General features: G+C 38.1%; 2 protein-coding genes and 1 non-coding gene across 4 annotated transcripts; all 3 read left to right on the top strand.

Moving 5' to 3' along the window:
• Positions 1 to 1465: 1465 nt before the first annotated feature.
• On the top strand, positions 1466 to 2787 carry LOC121799273 (protein SLOW GREEN 1, chloroplastic-like). The gene has a single exon (XM_042198595.1). The coding sequence runs from the start codon at positions 1547 to 1549 to the stop codon at positions 2597 to 2599; it is 1053 nt and encodes a 350-aa protein (XP_042054529.1). The 5' UTR covers positions 1466 to 1546; the 3' UTR covers positions 2600 to 2787.
• Positions 2788 to 9003: 6216 nt separating this feature from the next.
• Positions 9004 to 14910, top strand: LOC121748570. Of its 2 annotated transcripts, none has more exons than XM_042143014.1 (5): positions 9004 to 9569; positions 10728 to 10816; positions 10932 to 12923; positions 13732 to 13897; positions 14188 to 14910. In XM_042143014.1, exons 1-5 carry the CDS (start codon positions 9521 to 9523, stop codon positions 14796 to 14798), a joined length of 2907 nt encoding a protein of 968 aa, XP_041998948.1. In that variant the 5' UTR covers positions 9004 to 9520; the 3' UTR covers positions 14799 to 14910. The 2 variants fall into 2 exon arrangements, with proteins under 2 accessions (XP_041998948.1, XP_041998958.1); XM_042143024.1 differs by lacking the exon at positions 9004 to 9569 and adding an exon at positions 10033 to 10156.
• Positions 14911 to 15239: 329 nt separating this feature from the next.
• Positions 15240 to 15325, top strand: TRNAY-GUA. Its single transcript is given in 2 exon segments — positions 15240 to 15276; positions 15290 to 15325. It is a non-coding gene; the product is annotated as a tRNA-Tyr (tRNA).
• The last annotated feature ends 6936 nt before the right edge of the window (positions 15326 to 22261 follow it).

Here is a 22261-nt window from a genome sequence, read left to right as displayed (position 1 = left end):
CAAACGAAGCCTTATTGATATTTGGAGCACTTGACTTTGACAAATTTTCAGTATATCTTTTAATACATGGGAGAGGACGTTCTTAATTTCACCTCCGATATTTTTTCATAGTGGAAAGGAAGTAGGAGTAAATAATAAGACTAAGGAAATATCATAAATAAAGTATACACGATAATATTAAGAAGATCACCAAAATATTGAACCAAAAATGGTGCGTGGAAACTTAATGATAGAATATTTATTATTGAAGTCTCTTAAATAAAAATATGAAGCAGTATAAATTTTGGTACCTAGAAACTTAATTGGGCTTCCATTCCAATCACTAAATTCTAATGGCCCAAGCCCAACAGAATATAATATGGGGTAGCCAATAGTCCAACACTCTAGTAATCTCCTTCCCCATCTCGACTTATTAGACTTTATCACACGCATAATTTCTAAAATGTCTATTTTTATGGACAAGTGAAGTCCTAGTGGTATATGTTAATTCCAATTTATTTAAATGAAATTATCATATTTATTTTGTAGGAAATTATAATTTGGAGTACAAATCAAATCGTATTTTGTGTATGAAATCCAAACAAATGAATTTTAACAAAAAAATCGATATAACCACTATTAAAAACAGGCAATATTATAAACTATCGAAATTATTCTATATCATAAAAGAGCTTTTGAATACTCTCCAAATATCCACTTATTTTACATTAGAAGATTACTACTCCCTCCGTTTCGTGGTAGTGGAGGCGTACTTTTTGGCATGCAACTTAAGAAAAATTATGTTAAGTGAGTTAAGTACTTAAGTAAAGGAAGAATAAAATAGAAAATGAAAAAGATGAAGAGAGAATAAAATAAGAAAGAGTAAAGTAAGTGAGAAGAAATATGTTGACTTTTACTAAAAATGAAAAATGACCCCACTACGATGAAACATACGAAAATAACAAAATAACTCAACTAGTACCACTACTATGGAACGGAGGGAGTACTGTTTTGTCTTTGAAAAATAGAGTTTTAAAACTCCTAGTAGTATATAATTAGTAAGAGTGAAGAATTAGTAAAGTAAGAGAAATGAATAGAAAAAATAATTGAAATAAGGTTTAAAAAGTTTTTATTTATAAGTGACAGTTCAAAAATAGTTTTTTTTATTTATTTTTAAGGCCGGATTAGTACTAGGATGAGAGAGTATATTGCTTCAGTTTTCTTAATATTTATAAAATTAAGAGTGGAGAATTAGTAAAATAAGAGAAAAGAAGAGAAAAATAATTGAAATAAAATTTTAAAATTTTTTATTTATAAGACAGTCTAGAAAAAATAACTGAAATTAAGTTGGAGTAATTTTTATTTGTAATGGACGGATATACTAGTAAGGTCTACTAAGGTGAGAGAGTATATTGCTTCAGTTTTCTTAATACTATTTACTAAATTAAGTTAAATATGCATATTTAAAGGGATGAATCTTATCTATGCGCATCACCATTTTCATTTCCTCAATCGCACTTCACCAAAGGGGTTTAGCACTCTTTGAATTTCTCTAAACCCTAACACCATGAGCCCTATCAATTCCACCGCCGTTAACCCCACCGCCTCCCGCCTCCCGCTCCTCAATCCCCACCGCCCTTCATCCTCCAACCCTCTATCTCCCCTCTCTCTCAAGTTTCCGCCTCGGCCGCTACCCCACTTTTCTCTCCCCGCTATCCGCGCTTCTATGCCCACTCCCAACCCTAATCGTCAAAACTCCGATAATTCTCCCAAATTGTTCAAATTGCAAACCTCCAACCCTCTCAAAATTGCCTTGGCCACCACGGTCGCCGCCGCGGCGCTTTTCGTTTCTGGAACTTTTTTGTCCCGTAAACCCGCAATCGCCACCCCGATTTCACCGCCTAATGTACAAACAGCTGAAAGGGATTCCATTACTGATGAAGAAAGGGAAAAATCTACGGAAGAGCACTTAATTTCCAACCCTGACGATGTTGAGGCACTCAAGAGTTTGATGGAGATTAAGATAAAGAGCAAAAAGATTCCCGAAGCTATTGAGATTATCGACAGATTGGTGGAACTCGAGCCGGAGGAATTGGAGTGGCCGATGATGAAATCCCATCTGTTTGCTTACAATGGGGAGTTTCCGCTAGCTAGAAATGGCTTCAACGAGCTGGTGAAAAAGGATCCCTTTTGCGTGGAGGCGTATCACGGGCTTGTGACGGTGGCATCGCAGGAGGAGTCGAGCCAGGATTTGGTGGCTATTGAGAGGAGGGTTGAAGAGGCGATTACATTGTGCAAGAAGGAAAATAAGAAGACTGATTTGAGGGATTTCAAGCTGTTGCTTGCACAAATTAGAGTGCTCGAGGGGAAGTATGACGATGCATTGAAATTATATCAAGAGTTAGTGAAGGAGGAGCCGAGGGATTTCAGGCCCTACCTTTGCCAGGGCATAATTTACACCTTGTTGAAGAAAAATGGTGAGGCTGAGAAATGTTTTGAGAAATATAGGAGATTGATTCCGAAAGGGCACCCTTACGCTAGCTATTTCGATGACAATATGTTTGCTACTAAGCTTTTCGCGCAGAAGGTGGAGAATGAGAGAGCTATGGCGAATAATTAGTGTTTTCTTTTGTAGCAGGACAAGTGTTGCTGATGAAGGTGTGTGTGATTGATATGTAGGTTTTTGTTTATTTTCAAATGAAGTTTATGATTTCTGCAAAGTCGTAGATAATGGATGAATAAGGGATTGCATATCTTCTTATTATCATAGATTGTTGGAATTTGATGGGAAAAACGATTATTGCCTTAGCTGTTAAGCTTTTGTTTTTCCACGATTATTAGTAAGTTGATCAACCAGTGCATTATGCTTATTGATGTTTAGGGACAACAGGGCAGAATTCTCAACTTCATTTGGTCACTTCCCAAACTAGCACTTTCCGTTTCAAATGTCATTTGAACTTAGAGAGACCTCTTTTGCAACTCCTATAACTCCCATACTTTTAACTTTGTCATTCTATCTATAAATTTTGAATTATATTTGACTTTCATGAGTGTAGTTGTTGTCTTTGATCTTTGAAAGGTATTGCTTGCCTGTTTTTTATTCCAATTAGAGTCTTGTTTGACTGTTCTTAGTTTTCTTGTGAATGAATGGAGCCATGAAGCTTTTCTTTATATTTTACGGGTTCACAAATTGCAGCGAAAGTCCTAAACTCCTAATGCAAAATGCGGTATTTGAAATGCTATGTCTAAGCTGATAAGCATGTTATGCATATTCATCATTTCATTCTATGTGTTGGAGTAGCTGCTAAACATCTTAATGGTGCTAATTTTTTATGTGATGCTGTGAAGATCGATCAACTTTAGCTCAGACTGTTTGCTCTTTGCATGAAATAATCTTGTTATTGGATTTGGGCATATTTATTCGTGATTTCATTTGGTGGAAGTCCTTTTCCAGAAAGGATTAATGTCTGATCTTTTTAAGCTATATCAAAAGCTTGGCACAACACTTGCATAATGTAACTAGTGGACATTTTAGGGCATCCGCAATGCGTCTCGTTGCGGGCTCTATCTCGTCTCGGAGAGACGAGACCGCATCGAGACAGCGTTGCGGGATCCGTCTCGTCCTCATCCCGTCCCTTGTCTCGTCGCGGAGGGAAGTCTCGCGAGACATCTTGCCACGCGCGTTGGCGACGTGGCGAGCTCCGGTTCGTTCGTGACGCCCACTCGCCGGCCCGCGAGTGGGCCTCGTTTTTATCCGAAAAAAATGTTTTTTTTATTTTTTAAAAAAATCAGGAAAAATTCAAAATTTTAAAAAAAATCCCAAAAAATATACTAGCCGTTTTTTGTAAATTTTTAATTTTTTTAAGCCCCAAATCACTTCTATAAATATCAAATCATTCCCACAAATTAATCCACCATAAAAAAAACTCTATTCTCACTCAAACACTGTACATTCTTCATCTTAAAACATTATTCTTCTCCCAAATTTAATCCATTCATGGGTCCATTTGAGCAAATTCGTCGAATAATGGAGAATTCTTTCTTCTGCTTCTTGGAGTTTTAAATTATGTATTTTTTTAATTTTTTTTAGGATTTTATTAATGTAGTTTTTTATTTTTTTAGAATTTAAAGTTGTAATTTTATTTAATTTTATGAAGTGTGTTTTTATTAATTGAATTTGTTGGAAATAAAAATAAAAAATGAAATTGAATAAATAGTTAAGGGATGAGATAGTTAAGAGACGGTTAAGAGATTGAGGGATGCAGGTGCTGTCTCTTAATTAAGAGATGGGGTGAAAAGTACAGTGTGATCCATGGATAGTGAAGAGATAAGACTGTTAAAAGACGGATAAGAGACCGGGATACGGATGACCTACAATGCCGTTAAGCAACACTTTTATACATGCGAAAATATCGCAAAATTCAACACTTTTATTTTTATTTTATTTTATTTTATGATTTGATGTGCTGGTCCTGTTTATACCAAGCATACGATGTAGAACGCATCATAACTGTTGTCATGTTAATACATGCAATTGGGCATTTTATTTGATTAAAATTATTCACATTGAAATCGACAATTATGCATATAGACACATGGATTCAACACAACTAGATTAAAATAAAAAAGTTGTTAGAATCTTGTCACATTTAATCTGTTAAAGTATAGTTTAATTATTGGCATATTGGCCCCTAATATTATAGAATTTTTGAAATGTTGGGTTTTTCCCATAAACTTTCAACTTGACAAATAATATCACGAACTTTATATGGGTTTGTTATTTTCCACCAGTGAAATTTTTTTGGCAAATAATATCATGATGCAGATTTTTTTTCGGAATTTATCGACAACAACTTCAAGAGCTTTAAGTTTTTCTTGAAGCACACCCTCCAAAATTGTTTTTAAATCCATTAATATAGCGGATTTCTTGAAGCACACCCTCCAAAATTGTTATTTGCAAAGTTGAAATTTCATGGGAAAAATCCAAAATTTTCCAAGTTCCATGCTTTTGGGGGCAAACATGAGATATATAGAGAAGAAAAAGTGGATTAAATATGAAAGAAAGTTTTTATTTTTGAAATATGACTATTTTTTTGTGGACATAGTTATATGAAGTTATTTATTTTTGTACGAGAGAGTATTGTCACCAAATAAAAAAAAAGGACTAAAGTCCATTTTATATTCCCTATATTTGTCCTAAAGTTTTTTTTTCTCCTATACATTAAGTGTGTGACTTATTGGTTCCAAATAATATGTTTTGGTCCAACTTAATTTTTTCTGTTAAAACTAATGGTCAAACAAGTTTGACCAAATTAATGACTTAATTATAATCTAATTAACCTACTCCCTCCGTCCGCCATTAGGAGTCACGGTCACTTTTGCGCACTCATTTTGTAAAAATGATAATAAATAGTTAAAGTGGAGAAATGGTAAAGTAAGAGCTCTCTTACTTTACCATTTCTTCACTTTAACTATTTATTATCATTTTTACAAAACGAGTGTGTAAAAGTGACCGGGACTCCTAATGGTGGACGAAGCCATTTCTCCACTTTAACTATTTATTAGCATTTTTACAAAACGAGTGCGCAAAAGTGACCGGGACTCCAAATGGCAGACGTAGGGAGTAATAAACTTAATTATTCTAAAATCATTCACTATGGTAGCTGATCGGCCACCCCATCGCCCATCATCGGGCCCCATTGTGGTGAGGGGGCCGATTATCATTCTTCATCACCTCTGCCCTGAAGCGATCCAGCAGCCGCGACGATTTCCTCCTCTTTTTTATTAATTTTTTATTCCCTATATATATCACATTTCCCACCAATTATTTACTTTCATCCCTCTTCATTTTATCTCATTCTACATTTTACTTCTCTCTAGTCACAATGTTTTCAATGTTTTTATCAATGTCTTTTTAAAATGTAGGATGTTTTTTAATGAAATTTGTTTTTTTTATTGAGTTGTCATTAATTTAATTTTGTTGTTATTTTACACTCCTTCTGTCCGCCATTAGCAGACTCATTTCTTGGTGGCATGAGTATTAAGAAATGTTAAGAAAAGTGGGTGAAAAAAAGTTAGTGGAAAATGAGTCTCACTTGTGTATATATATTAGTTTTAAATGAAATGTGAGTAAAATGAGTTAGTGGAATGTGAGACCCTACTATTTATGGTAAAAATGAACGGGGACTCCTATTCGCTGACGGACTAAAATGGAAAAATGAGATTCCTATTCGCGGACAGAGGGAGTATCATTTATTTCTCACCAACAATTAAAAGTGAAATATGGAGTATAAAATAGTGATGATGTGAAAATGAAATAGGTCCTGGATTGGGTTGCTAACGTGACAAAAGAAAATGGAGATAAGCTCTGAGATGATCTCTGAATTTAAGAGCATCACTATAGATGCCCTAAGAGCACCCACAATGGAGGCCGATCGCAAGGACTGACCGATTGGCCTCCCCATCGGCTCTCTAAGGCCTTAATTGTGAAGCAAGGGCCGATGGCTACCCACCATGGGCTCCTCCTCAGGGCCGATTGATCAGCTCAGCCGATCTCCTCTTTTTTTTAATTATTATTATTTTTTATCCCCTATATATTACCCATTCGCCACTAATTATTCACATTTATCTCACTTCATTTTATCTCACTCTATATATTACTTCTCTCTAGTCACAATGTTTTTTAATATTTTTATTAATATTTTTTGTTTGTTTTGTTGATATTTTTTTAAATGTAGGATGTTTTCTTTTTAATAAAATTTACCTTTTATTGAGTTGTCTTTATTTATTGTTATTATATATAATTTTATTTCACTAAATTAAAAGTGAAAAATATAAAATAGAGATGATGCAGAAAAGATATAGGCTCTGTAAGAGCATCCGTAGCGGCGGACGTCCCGGCGGACGTCGGACCGGTGTGCCAGATGTCCGCGCGGGACGTCCGCCATTAGGCATGGGAGGGACGGATGCGGACGTTCGCTGCGGACACCGTAGATCCGCGGCTTTCCGACGACGTCCGTCGGGACGTCCGCCATTGTGGGTTCTCGACGGACGTCCCGGGGACGTCCCGATTTTTAATTTTTTAAAAAAAAACTCTATATATACGGCTCGTTGAACTTCATTTCATTCGCACCACATGTTTTAACGAGTTTCTATCTCTCTACGTTTCTTTTATTTATCCAAAATGGCTAGTGGTAGTGGTAGTGGTGCGGACGGTAGTGGTGGGGGTGCTGATGACGTACACCGACGAATTAAAGAACAGTTGCGGGTCGTTACGTCCAAGGAGATAAATTGCGCGATACAAGCGGCCTTGCAGCAGCAGCCTACGGTACCTCGACCCATCCATCGTCGAACTATAGTACCCCGGGACCACATCGCTGCACACCGTCGGTTGTATGAGGACTACTTCGCTCCGGAGCCGCGGCTTGGTGAGAACATGTTCCGACGACACGTTTTAGGATGCATCGTCCACTATTTCTGCGTATTGTGGGCGCTTTAGAGCGTCGATACGAGTATTTCAGGATGAGGGAGGATGCGGTTGGTAAAGCCGGCCACGCCGATACAGAAGTGCACTGCCGCAATCAGGCAGCTGGCATACGGAGGTGCGACCGACATGTTCGATGAGTACCTCCACATCGGCGAGACGACTGCCCACGAATGTCTGAAGTATTTTTGTGAGGGTGTTAGGGAGATATTCGGGGATAGGTATCTTCAGAAGCCTACCCCCGAAGATTGTCAGGCTCTGATGGATATGCACAAGAATCAGTACAAGTTTCCTGGAATGTTAGGCAACATAGATTGTATGCATTGGGAGTGAAAGAACTGGCCCGCCGCCTGGAAAGGGGTGTTCACTACCGGTTTCAAGGGCAAAAATCCCACGATGATCCTTGAAGCGGTAGTTGACTATCGGCTGTGGATTTGACATGCGTATTTTGGAGTAGCCGGGTCGAACAACGACATCAGCGTCCTCCAGTCGTCGCCCCTTTTCAATGACTAGTGTATGTGCATTGGTCAGACCATCAGTTTCGTCGCCAACGGCAACCAGCACAATATGAGCTATTATTTGGCGGATGAGATATACCTTATGTGACCCGTTTTTGTGAAGACGATCAGATGCGCAACAGACGAAAAGAAGATCTATTTTGCGGGTCATCAGGAGGCAACGCGCAAGGATGTGAAGCGGGCATTTGGTGTGCTCCAGGCTCAATGGGCGGTAGTGAAGGGTCCATCACGACTGTGGTATATTGACAGCATCGCTGATATCATGTACGCATGTATTATCATGCACAACATAATTGTCGAAGATGAAGGTCCAGCACTGACTGATTGGGCCGATGATGATGTTGATGCTGCCGGTTCAAGCCACGGCGTGGCCACCGCCAATGTACGTATGGGGATACCCCATGAAGAGGCCGATCGAGTCCATTCATTTGCCGTCATGCGCCAACGACAAGCCCATATTCGACTCCAGAACGATATAATTGAAGAGCTATGGAGCGGAGGGGTCGTCGTTGATATTTATAATGTAATTTGTTTAGAATTTTTTTTGTTGAAATGTACTTTTTTTTATTTAATGAAATTATCATTGCACTTTCTCCGTCCGTATTCGTGTTGAAATTTTAATTCCGTAAATTGTTTAATTTGTGCATTTTTATTATTGTGGATGTCCATCGGGATGTCCTTAGAGATGTCTGCCATTGTGCAGTGGGATGTCCTTATGACGTGGCAGAATGTGTTTTTGGAAAGTCCGTTGAAATGTCTGATGGGACATCTGTTCCACTCTGAATGATCTAATGAGCTCTCATTCCAGGAAGATAGACTCTGAGATGAGCCTGCTGACGTTATAGAAAAAAATAGAGATAGGCTTTGAGACGAACTTTCTAGATACACCATAGTTGCGGATGAAGTATAGAGTACATTACATGGGAATTTAGCAGTCGTCCACGTGTACATAGTCTCAGTAGCTAGTGTAGTCTCGTGTCAATCTATTCAAAATTCATCCTCGTGTAAATTTTGAACCCTCTCTCTCTCTCACTCTCACTCTCACTCTCACTCTCTCACTCTCACTCTCAATTCCATTCAAAATTGCAATTCCTTTCCGTCATTTAGTGCCCGCCTGTCTTCCCTCTCTCTGTCACTTGTTCTCCGTGTTTTCTCTCTCTACAAGTGTCTCTTTGCATTTTTCTTTCTCTCTCTCTTTTACTATCATAATTCATTACTTCTTCGGCTGTCATTGTTCCTATATGTGCACGGCCTTTCTCTCTTGAATGTGTAACAGGATCTGCTCTTGAGTATTTACTTCCTATTTCAGCTGTCTCTGCTTGAAATGAACTGCATTGTCTAGGTTGTATGTGGCGATGCGGTCTCGTGCTATTTTGCGATAATTCCGATCTGATTTCTCTCAAATTCGAGGGCTTCTTTTTGGAAAAAGAGAAAGGTTTTCTTTATTACTAATTGATTTCTCTCAAATTATTCGTCATTTCTCTGTTCTTTTATCTTTTCGCTGGTGCTGCCCTCTTAATTTCAAATTTTGAAAAAGTAAATGGAGAGAGCTCGACACAGGAAAACCAAAAGTGCTTCCGGCATTGAAGGTAATTTTTTCATCTCATCTCTGAGTCTGAAAACACAATTGTGCTAAGCTTGTTAAAGAATTCCCAGCGAATAGCATTTTGTTCCGTTAGGAGCCTTTGATTTGTTCATTATACCGTTACTTTTTCTGGAGATGTTAATTTTGGAAATTCATTGATTTAGGTCGTTGGCGTCGCAGTCTTCCACCTTTTCACTCCTTACAAAAAAATCTAAAATACTTCTCAAAAAAGTATAACAACGTGCCAGAGAAACTAATTTTGCAACATTAATTGTTAGTCCGAATTAATCTTAAATGAGAATTTTTAATATGACATTTAAGATTGCTCTGTCGATTAATGTTTCATAGCTGTTTCCCCGTATTATTTCCACATTTACGGTTGGGCCGTCGTCTTCATTCTTTTCCTTTAAGCCACGGCATTAAACTTTTAATTTTGACGATGATCTTTCCCTTTTCCATCTTCTAAGCAAAAACATCAACTCTAAATTCTAATATATTCTTTTGGTTGGCTTGCGTTGAACTCTCATGATAATGTTAGTAGTATTATCCAAAGACTTTTATGTCATTCAATAAAAATGAGGGAGGTCAAAGGTGGTTTACCTATCGACATGTTTAACTTCTTTTTTCTTGCTTCAGTGAAGCTTGAAGTCACTAATGAGATTGATACTTAGCACTACTCATGCTTTACTAAAGCTAGTTTTGTTGGCTGTGGATGAAAAAGAACTTTTCTTATTGGTGTTATCATAATTTTGTTCCTCTTTGGATTTTCTGTTTATGATGGGTTATAATTGCTTACTAGACATAATGCTTTGGAAAGGCCATTACTAAATTTCTATGAGCTCCTTAATATCTAGTAGCTGGTATCTAAGCATTCCTTTTCAATTTTTTAATAGCTTTCCTTAATTCTAGGTATAGTTGTTTATCTGTGGATAATGAGCCACTTCCATATTTTAATCAACAGTCCATTTTCTTGTGATCATTGAGGTGTTTTTCTGGTGCTAAATCCAGTTGACTATGTTCTTTGTTAGTCACGGTGATTAGCAGTCTTGAATTTATCTTTTATCCTGCTTTCGAGAGTTTGGTGCTAGAGAAATATTCTGATTACAATTTCTAGTATTCTACGTCCATGGAGCTTACCATTAGTTTTTGAACCTTTTCCCAGGTTTTCAGCCAATTCAGAAGCAGAAAACCGTTCCAAGATTGTCTTCAGATTCTCATTCTTATATTGATGGGAGCAACAGGGATGACAAGGTCTGTGATAAAGAAATTGTATTTCTACTATTTGTATTTAATTTGTGACATAATTAAGTTTCTCCATTTCATCGGCAGCTTTGAAATCTGATGACTTTTTATTTGGCATAAACAGATCATGCTTGAGTTGGGGCAGAGCACCTTAGGAAGAGCAACAGGGATTCCAATGAAGAAGTTACTGGCAGAAGAGATGTCAAAAGATGTTGAACTCAGGAGAAGATCAACAAATGTTGTTGCTAAATTAATGGGTCTTGAAGGGCTGCCATCCCCTCGGCATGTTCATAGACTACAAAAGAAGTTCCCGGAGAACTACCAACAGAAAAACGTTGACATTCCCATTAATAATCAAAGAAGTAGCCAACATTATGATAGCCGATCGAAATGGAGAAGTTCGATAGACCAGCAAGGATTCAAGAATGTCTATGAGGATTTAGAAGCATCACATGTTGTCGACCGCCAGTGTTCTTCAAGACGGAGGGCAAACTCATTTCTTACAAAGCCTAAGATGGAACTGATTCAGCAGAAATTTATGGATGCAAAGCGTCTTTCCACTGATAAAAAATTTCTATGTTCCAAAGAGCTCAATGACACTCTAGAGATGCTGGACTCCAACAAGGACTTACTGCTGAAGTTTCTTGGTCAATCAGATTCCTCATTTGCAGAGCATTTGCATGATTTACAAGTCGATCCTGGCAATTCTCTTGGCAGTTGCATAGCAGTATTAAAGCCATCTAATTCCGAGAAGTTTGAAAGTAAAGCCAAAGCATGGAGATCAGAGGGAGATAATTCTATTAAACCTCATGCTGCTTCTCACCTGAATAGTCAAGATGGTCTTCTGCTTGAACCACACAGTCGCCACAGAGTTTGCAGTTCATCAAGGATTCCAGTGAAGGAAACAAAAGACGAAAATACTATTCCTACTAGGATTGTTGTTTTGAAGCCAAACCTTGGGAAAGCTCAAAATGCTGGCACATCTTTGTCATCACAAGATCTTTCACACAGTTATCAACCCGGTTTCAAGAAAATGAAGGAATATTCAAATGTCAGTAATGCAAAAACAGTGTCACGGAGAAGGAAAGACTTATCTCATAATGCAGGATTATCAAAATCCATGTCAAATGAAGCGAGAGAAATAGCCAGAGAAATTACAATGAGGATGAGAGATGGTTACGACGAGACCACAGATGCAAAATCTATTGCAAACAGAGGATATGTTGGAGATGAGAGCTCGTATGATGCTAATGAGAGTGATTCTGATAGTGAGTCTGAGGTGTTTAGATTTGCTTCTAGAAGGTCATTCGATGGTAGTAGGATGTGCAGATATCCATCTTCCCATTTAGGTGAATCACCTGTAAATACAGAAGCAAAGAAGCGACTATCTGAGAGATGGAAGAAGGCTCACATGTATCAGGATTTGGAAATGATTAGTAGGGGCAGCACATTAGGGGAAATGCTTGCCCTGCCCAACAAGGAAACTAGGCACTGCCAGTTAAATGTTAAGATGAATCCTGGCCAAGCAAGTAAAGAACTTAGTAGTAATGGACCTGCTACTTTGGATGTTCCTTTAGGTATCAGAAGAAGGGATGGACGGAAAGATGAAATGTGCAGAAATTCCTCTAGATCAAGGTCACTTCCTCCACCCACTAGTGGGAGAGGGAGAAGCCACAGAAGAAGCCCAAATCATAACAATTTGGCTGAAGAGAAAAGCCCAGTGCATAGTGATTCTGTACATCGTAGTAGAAGTAAGGTTGTACAGGGAAATCCGAGTCGCAGAGAAAATCATTCAGCCAGAGATTCAAAATCTAGGATCAAGAAGTGTCATCCCCGCCAGCACATATTTTCTAATGTGATAGACTCTTCGCCCAGAGCCAGTTTTGAGATTCAGATGGAACCAAACACCAAGGACTTATCTGAACAACAGCCCATGTTTCCAATCGCTGAAGAGGCAGACAATTATGAAGTCCCTATGGTTGACATTATGATGATTTCAGATCCTGGAAGCACTGCTATGTCTTCAAAATCGTCTGAGATTCTTTCGGAACAGTCACTTTCATCTTTAACAGGTGACAAAGCTTCTAGTCATAACCAAGAGTGTTCTAGTCTACAGGTTCGGTCTTGACTTTTCTTGAACTGAAGTATCTTGTTTTTCTCCCATAGCATAGCTAAACTATGTCAAAGTGCTTCACATCTGTTATTCCTACCTTTACTTGGAATTTTAAATGCCCCTGCTTTCTTTACTTTATTGACTTATAGAGTTAAAAAATTTTATGTGCGCGGAGGCATGTTTTCTTGTGTATGATCCTTTTAATTGTTTACAGTTGTTTCGGTTGGTTGTTAAGGGATTATGTACGATAAATTGATAATGCACAAGCTGTAGTACCTATTTGCTTGTTTTCCTCAACTTGAGATATGAACACCTGATTCTTTATTTGATGGTAGTTGGTTAGCCTAGTTTTTCCCCTCAAGCATAGGGATTATGTTCACCAGGTTCATTTAATATTCACTCTACTTCTTTACATTTAATAAGTGAATGTGGTGCTACTGGAACTAATAAAGGTGTCATTCAAATTATGCTGATTTGGTTACTTCGTTGTGCTTTTCGGATATGTATTGCTTAGTTGCTTGATGATGGTAAGTGCTCTTATGTTAAACACGAATAATTTATTTGTATGAAAGGCTCTTTATGGTATTCAGTAAGATGGGCTTCTACTTATGTTTATATTTTATAAATATCTTTAAAAGACAGATAGCTAATTTTTGCCTTTTATGATGCACCTCGTGAGACATGACTGCATAATCTTCATCTTGCTTCTCTGTCGTCACACAGGGGTCTGATAATTCAAGATCTGAAGTAGGCCCAGACTGTTGGTGCTTTGTAATTTAGTATATATACTTAATCTATCTTGTGTTTTCAGGAGCTGCACAGATCTCCTCACTTGCAGTGCCTCAGAGCTGAGCCGGATTCTTCTGAGTGCTCTAAGGAAGCAGACCATCCTAGTCCTGTTTCAGTGCTTGAGGCCCCTTGTAGTGAAGAAACACCATCTTCTGAAAGTTTTGAGAGAGTCAGTGCAGGACTTCATGGTATGAAATCGCCACCTTCCAGCCTTGACTATAATGAATTAATAACCATATATAGGAAATCTACGATATCCAAGTCCACTTTTTGAGAGATAAGAACCATCATCACAGTTACTAAAGCATGCATTCTCTTCAATAACTGTCGAACATAATTATTAAAGAATGCTTTTTCCATGGTCCTTAGTTGATGTTTCCTTTATGCTCCTTATGCTGTTGAAGTTTTGTGTTCTCCTTGATTTTTGATTTCAACAATGATAATCTTGTCAATTATTTTTTATTGTCCTCTGGTGTAGAACTTCGGATGCAACTGAAGCTCCTCAAGTTGGAGTCAGGCACATATGCTGAGATATGTGAGACATCAGCACTTGTTCCCATCGAGGAGGAAGAAGCGCAACTACTACCAGTAGTTTCTGAAGGATGCCCTGTCTTAGCAGCTGACAACTGGAGGACTTGTTATGCTGTTGACGTGCTGATCGAATCTGGTCTTGAAGAATCCTACTTTCACATGTTGAGGACGTTGTGGAACTCCTCAAATAGCCCATTGGACCCCAAGTTGTTCGACAAGCTGGAGAAGAAATACAATAACGACGAGACCACCAGATTGAGGTGGGAAAGGAGGTTGCTCTTCGACAAAATAAATTCAGCAGTGGTGGAGATTTTCCATGAGCGCGTGACCCTGTGCCCCTGGGTGATGCCAAAACTGTCGGGATTGAATCTGCAATGGCAGGGTGTTCAAGATGATCTTGAGAGATTGATTAACCAAGAGTACGGCAGTGGGTATAGAGAACTTGATAGAGAGATGTTGTGGTCAGAATCTAGAGCAGATATTGAGATATTAGGTAATGAAATTGAGAGATTGTTGATGGATGAGATGATAACTGAGGTTATATGTAACTACTGTTAGCTTTTCAACTGAACTGGAATAGAATGGTTGGTAACATAGGTAGATGAAAAGCCTCGGACTACAAGAATTGAGAATAATTCTCAAATTTAATGTAAAGTTTACAATTGCTTAAGCCATCAGTGTGTGTTTCATGAGCAATGCATGTTTGTATAAATGCTTACAACATGTATATTTATAACTCTGGAATCAAGTTCAATATAGTAATCTAAAGACTAAATTTATGTGGAGTTAATTTATAGATACACCAACGAGAGAACAACCGACTGAATCAGATGGAAGTGATGGTCGGACAGTGTATGTACACAGTATAATGCTTCATATTATGCAATGGTTCTTCCACTATTCCTTCTATAGTGAGGGGATTTCTTTCCTATTACGATGCATTGTTAATTAAAACGATTCTTTGTATCATATAAGTAATACCTACATATCAGTACGCATCCGACCTTAGCTCAGTTGGTAGAGCGGAGGACTGTAGTTTGCTAACTGAAATCCTTAGGTCACTGGTTCGAATCCGGTAGGTCGGATATTTTTTATTTATCTTTTTCATTTTATTTTTCAATTTGTTTGGGGGGTGGAGGTATCATGTGTGTGATAATATGCTTATAAATGAATTAAAAATTTAAATAAAATATAGAAAAGACCAAAGGCGTGAATATCTCGCCGGTGAAATCCTATCTATTATATCAAATACTACAGTACATCCACTTCCATGAATTATCTCCAACAAGAAGCATATCATTTCCTACAAATTTTAGGAGTTTTTATGGGTTAATTTCTTAAAGAGTTATTGAACTATGATATTTGTCTCAAATTGAAAACTAAAATTTAATTTATTGTAAATTGAGTATTAAACTAGTACTACGTTGTACCATCATTCAAAATTTTAATTTATTTTAAAACTTACTACTAATTTTTATTTTATATGACAGCCATAGCCAGTATTAAACTAGTACTAGTTTTTATGGGTTAATTTCGAAGAAGTCAGAGAGATGAGAGATATGCAGAAACGGAAAAATGGAGAAGAATGAAGAAGACGAGACGACGACTCATTTTTCATTATGTTTTAAATGGACTTAAAAGTTGGGCTTTTGGGCTATCTAATTAAATATATTTAGTTAAATTTTAAAGATTAATTAATCTTAAAGTAAATCTTGGAGTAATTTAAATGGACATATTTAACTTTATAATTTATTACTGTATTGATTATTTTGCAATACATTTTATATAAGATTCATTTATCTTATATAAATTATTATTATTAATTATTTATTTTGTATAATTTGTGATATTATATATATTTTTTGTTGAATGTATAATATACGGAGTATTTTAAATATATATAAATATATCAATATAAACAATTGTATTAAATTATTTAATTATGTTTGGAAAATTATTGATAAAGTATTGTGGGGTTTATGTGTAATTTAAATAAACATCTAGGTAAGATTGAAAAAGTAAAAAGAGTATGTGAATATGAAATATTATTTTGAATTAGAATTTAGTGTAAATGGTTGGAAATATGACAGAACCGGAAAAATGAGTTTGAGTTACTTTTGTTGCAGTGGTTTTTGAGTTATGTTGAGTGAATTTTTAATGAGATAATAATCTATACCTAAAATATGTAATTTTCAGTTAACGACAGTGAATGCATTAGGCCATCCGCAATGGTGCCTAGCGCACCGCCTAGCCGAGCGCCGGCGCTAGGCGATCCGTTAGGCGGTCAATTGCAACCGCCCAACGAATTTCAGAATTAAAAACCGCCGAGCGCTCGGCGGTTTCGCTGCGCTAGGCGGTGCGCTGGGCGATCCGCTCAGCGCTATTGCAACGCCCGGATCGCCTAGCGCACCGCCGAGCGGAATTATTTATTTATTTTTTTAATTTTCGAAACACTATATATACGCGGTTTGCACGTCATTTTCATTCGCACCACCTGTTTTAACGAGTACTCTCTCTATTTTAATTTCTGTCCAAGATCAACACCGAGAAATGAGTAACGCCGGTGGTAGTAGTGGTGGTAGTGGTGGGGATGCTGAGGAGTACGATCGTATAATGAACGATGCGCTAGAGGCCTATACGAACCGTGAGATTGATCGATGGATGCAGAGGGCCTTGCACCCGGCGGTACCTCGACCTCTCCCAGTGGTCCACCGCCGAGAAGTGATTGATCGTGATCACGTAGCTGCACATCAGCGCCTATACGAAGACTACTTCGCACAGGAGCCGCGGTTCAACGCCAACCATTTCAGGCGCCGTTTTAGGATGAGCAGGGCCCTGTTTATGCGTATTGTTAACGCTTTGGAGCATCGATATCTGTATTTCCGCTTCAGGCACGATGCGGCTGGCAGACCCGGCCACACACCTATTCAAAAGTGCACTGCGGCAATCCGGCAGTTCGCCTACGGCGGCGCGGCAGACATGTGGGACGAGTACCTCCACATCGGTGAGTCGACTGCCCTTGAATGTATGAAGTATTTTTGTCTGGGCGTGATTGAAATATTCAGTGACCAGTACCTTCAAAGCCCTACCCCCGAAGACTGCCAGAATCTTTTGCGGATGCACGGGGAACAGCATGGGTTCCCGGGGATGTTAGGCAGCATAGATTGTATGCATTGGGAGTGGAAGAACTGTCCCGCTTCCTGGAAGGGGTTCTACACGACCGACTACAAGGGAAAGAATCCCACGATGATCCTCGAGGCCGTAGCTGATTACCGGCTGCGGATTTGGCATGCGTATTTTGGGATAGCCGATTCGAACAACGTCCTCAACTCGTCGCCACTTTTCAACGAGCAATGCCAGGGTGTCGGTCCGGCCATCAGTTTTGTCGTCAACGGCAACCAGCATGATATGGGCTACTACTTGGCGGATGGGATATACCCTAGGTGGCCCGTCTTTGTGAAGACGATTCGATACGCATCAGATGAGAGGAAGGCCTACTTTGCGGCACGACAGGAGTCGGCGCGCAAGGACGTGGAGCGCGCATTTGGTGTGCTCCAGTCTCGATGGACGTCAGTTAGGGGTCCAACGCGTTTGTGGCATGTCGATTGCATTGCTGATATAATGTACGCTTGTATTATCATGCACAACATGATTGTCGAAGATGAAGGTGTACAACTGACTAGTTGGACCAACGACGATAGTGAAGCCGGTCCAAGCCACGGCGTGGCCGCCCCCAACGTACGGAGTGGGGTACCTCACGATGAAGCCGGCCGCCTCCAAGCACATGCCGGCATGCGCTAAACGGAGGCTCATATTCGACTCCAAAAGGATTTAATTGAAGAGTTATGGGCGCGGAGGACTGAAGGGTTAGCAGCGGAAGCATGCGTTTTAACGGATCACATACGGATCTATTTTGCAGATTATTTAGACAAATTTTATTCGCGTAATTATCACATGTATCATGCTCATAACTTGAATTTCAAACATGCTTTAGCACAAAAATCCCTAAAACATGCTTGCTACGGAGTTAGCCAATTTACCTCATTGATTCTCCAAAGAATCGTCGATTCCTCGCTTCTTCTCCATGATGATCTTCAATACTAGACCACAGATCTTCTGACTGGTGTCCCGAACTGTATTCCGACATCAGGGTGGGTTGATCTTATCGAAACACTAGGACTCGAATAAAGAAGACAGAAAATTCCTCACGGAGGAGGAGCTGAAAATCTCACGGAGGAGGAGCTGAAAATTCCTCACGGAGGAGGAGCCTATCTAGGTTGTGAAATTCTTCTTATCTTTTGCAAAGCATTGCTTAGAACCGACTGTAGTACCTTAAAGTGAGCGCAGCCCACTACCAGTCTACTAAGCAAAAGATGTAGGCTTTGTTTACTTCTTATGCATTTAAAATTTTATAAAACATCTTATAAACGCACAAGCAAACATAATGTAATAATATATTGATTCTGTTCGTGGAAACTGCTCGAATGATAGTGAATCGGGTCAAAAGTGGATTGTAGAGTTTTTCCGTACACAAGCAAGATTCTATTCATGCGAAGTCGCTCGAAACATGCTTTTTAGTATACTAACCCTAACAATCTCCCACTTATACTCAAAACATGCTTTCGAGTATACCCACTGCCAAAAACTCTCCCACTTATACACAAAGCAGGTCTTGGAGCTAGATATATCGAACTACCATTCATTTCACATAATGTTTGAAACATGTTGCCACAAAGGCATTTTCTGTGACAAATCTGCTTGGTTGTTCTCTGATAATATCTTTTGCACCACTATGTCTTTGCTGCATACTTGATCTTTAATTAATTTCATCTCTCTATGTGATTGCTTAGCTTATGATCTCGTGTTCCTCTTGAGTTAGCCTTTGCTAGAGTAAAATACTCATAGGCATACTCAAACTTACGATCAAAGCTACTAGGAGTATACTCCTAAGGTAAACACATATAATGAGGATAACTTACTCGATCACTGATTAGTCATAAGACTTAGTCAGTGTAACCCCAAGTACATTACATGAATGACTGGTAAACTAGAATATAGCGATTAGTCTTTCTCAAGTACTATGGTATATCCATTACCTCAATCAAAGTCCTTTGCCATGGTTAAAATGATATATACTTGCTATGCAAAAGCACAACTAATATCAAACTTAGTACACATCATAGCATACATGAGACATCTATCTGCAGAACTAGTCTCATAATTCTTGTTCTCACTAAGTGTCAAACGACACTTGACTAGAGACAAGACAATTTCATCTTGAATGGTAACAACCTTTTCATGGAATTTCCAATGCTAAAATGTTCCAAGCTATGTATAGATATAGGATTCCTGAGAGAATCTCAACATTCTTTCTAGCAATCTTAAAGAATTAGATGCTTAGAATGTAATTAGTTTCTCTTAAATCCTTTATCTTAAACTGGGTAGACGACCAGTTTCCTACGCTAGATGCCAATCTTAGTTGTTTGCAACTTTTGTAGATTTCATCATCGTACAGTACCAATAATACCATATTTAATGCAATTTCAACTTCCTTGTCCTCACAACACATTTAAGGGCACATGTCAAATTCCAAACATTTGACAATCTAGCTAAAACACATACTCTGATTTAGATGCGTGCCTAAGACCTCAAAGGTCTTCATAAGCTTCCAATCATGTGTTTCTTGCCCTCTATTACATACCTATTAGGATGTTCCATGTAGATGATTTCTTCAAGACTTCTATTAATAGAAAGCTGTCTTGTCAATCATGATACATACATTCTAATTATGTAAGTTCTGATAGACAGAGGGATCGAACAATCTTGGCATAACGGCAACGAGAAGATGATATTTCTCAATGGGCATAGCCCATTGTCATTGTCTAGCCATTTGAGATTCACATTTACACTTGCAATTATACTAGCTCCCACTAACTGACACAGCCTATTGGTAGTATTGCAAGTCTTGTAAAACACGTTGTCTATCTAAGATAGTAGTTTGGAATCTATCACATTTTCAAGGATGAATATCCAAATGAACCAATTCTACATTGTAGTTAAAGGGATTATGTTCAAGTTAATCTAAGACCGAGTCTTGCGACACTCTTAGACCCATGAACTTGTTATGTTCCTAGGAACGCTCCCACTACGACATGATTCTAACAATCTTAGGTGTTGAAGTTGATTTTATTAGTGCATAAGCTTCTAATGGTATTAGTCCTTGGTAATGTAGAAAATTCGATATCTCTCTCTGTCCTGGGAGTTATCACGCTGTTAGGCTTTTAGTTCCTTTCTTGATCTTCATACAAGAATTATATCTTTGAAAATTACAGAACTTATAATCTTACATCATTTGGGAGAACCTTAAAACATACCACAGTACTCAACTCCAATTACTTGGATACCTTTCCAACATGCGTTGGAACAACATTACACCTTGAGATGTGCTAGACTAGAGTCGCTCTAGTCCACAACTCGTGTTTTGTAGAAGGTACTGACGATGGTAATTTCTTTAAGGTGTATCTCGTTATAGCTAACGCTTATCCCATCAATGATAAGATTTTCATGAGTACAACTCATCACTTAATCAAACTTGTCTTAGAAAGACTTCGATTTCTTCTTACATAACTATCTCATTCTTTGAAAGAATGCTTGGATTCGTTAATGGAGATTAGACTCCCACTACTGATCTTAACGATTTGCTCGTCTCCTTATTGGTGTAAACCATTGAGACTTGCTAGTCTTTCTACGTTGCACTTCTATAACTATTCTGAATCAAATGATTCTAACTCATAGTGCATCGAATAGACATTCTCGACTTTCAAGCTATTTAACACATTGTTAAAATCTTGATAGTCTATATCAGTTTGAACAAAAACTAAGTATTTTCTTGGCCTTAAGACTAAGAGCCATAAATACTTTATCATTCATTGTTTAAGAAGTTGATGTGTTGTTTAATACTCAATCTTGTTGCATCTATATTGTTTCAATACTATGATGCCTTAAACATCAACCGTAAAACAATAATTGAGCATTGATAGCTCCCACTGCAACAAAAGCCTAACTGGATCAAGATCTCTTACTTAGAAGTTGCATTGTCATGTAAGTCATTGTACTTCTTTGAAAGAAATGTCAATCCAACTTACAAAGCATCTCCATTCGCTTAAACAAACTTCGATGACAATTCAGGCTCTCTCATTTCCATGTCTATTCTTTTGTTCAAATGAACTAGGACTTAGGAAAAATGCAGCCTTTACGAATTCGTCATCTATCATGTTACTTTCCTCTAACAGTAATATAACGACTAATATTCTGGAGGTTTTCTACTTATCGGTTAAACCTTCTTTTAGTCATTTCTTATTACTTCAGGCGATGACTTGAGTCAGAAACTATTTGAGTGATCAAAAGATTCCTCAAAATATTCTGTCCCTTTAGGATATACCAATCGAATCATCTTGACAGATTCTATTGATATCCATTCATCGTCACTAACCAAGACTTGTCGTGCTACTTAAAAGAAAATAGCTTGACCTTATCCCTTAAAGAACTTGTCAAGTACATGCAAAAAGCATTCTCGAACAATCTTCGTGGAATTATGTCGAGGAAATGGAGGACATGAATCAGTGAGTATAAACTCCAAGTTTTAGCGATGAGAATCTTATCCATTTACGTTTCCAGTCTACATAATTTTGGCATTCGAGTTTATTTATTTAAGGATCGCAGACAAGATATTGAATGACATAATGAAGATTTGGCAAATAAACTTATTATCACATACTTATGCTCAATACATAATCGCAAATAACCACAAAACGATTATGTATCTTGCAACTGTAAAATTAAAATTTTGTATCCTCCAGAGGAAGTCAATACGCATTAAAATCTTACATATTTACTGGTCACAATCATCAACGAATAGTCCAGAGACCACAAGTGTGGCATGGCCGCCTAATGTTGCCTAAGCAAGACCACCGAATTTAGCATTACAGAGTCTCATTTCTACAACACACTCCTATAACAAT

Source organism: Salvia splendens, chromosome 1 (assembly GCF_004379255.2).
Source record: "Salvia splendens isolate huo1 chromosome 1, SspV2, whole genome shotgun sequence".
NCBI classification, from domain to species: domain Eukaryota; kingdom Viridiplantae; phylum Streptophyta; class Magnoliopsida; order Lamiales; family Lamiaceae; genus Salvia; species Salvia splendens.
Note: the sequence above shows the minus strand (reverse complement) of the source record. Positions and strands in the feature narration are given on the sequence as shown.

Bases quoted from the DNA above. Each gene is read 5' to 3' on its own strand.
- LOC121799273 (XM_042198595.1), top strand. From the start codon at position 1,547: ATGAGCCCTATCAATTCCACCGCCGTTAACCCCACCGCCTCCCGCCTC.
- LOC121748570 (XM_042143014.1), top strand. From the start codon at position 9,521: ATGGAGAGAGCTCGACACAGGAAAACCAAAAGTGCTTCCGGCATTGAA. The intron at 9,570-10,727 runs GTAATTTTTTCA...ACCTTTTCCCAG, and splicing joins AAGTGCTTCCGGCATTGAAG to GTTTTCAGCCAATTCAGAAG. The intron at 10,817-10,931 runs GTCTGTGATAAA...TGGCATAAACAG, and splicing joins GGAGCAACAGGGATGACAAG to ATCATGCTTGAGTTGGGGCA.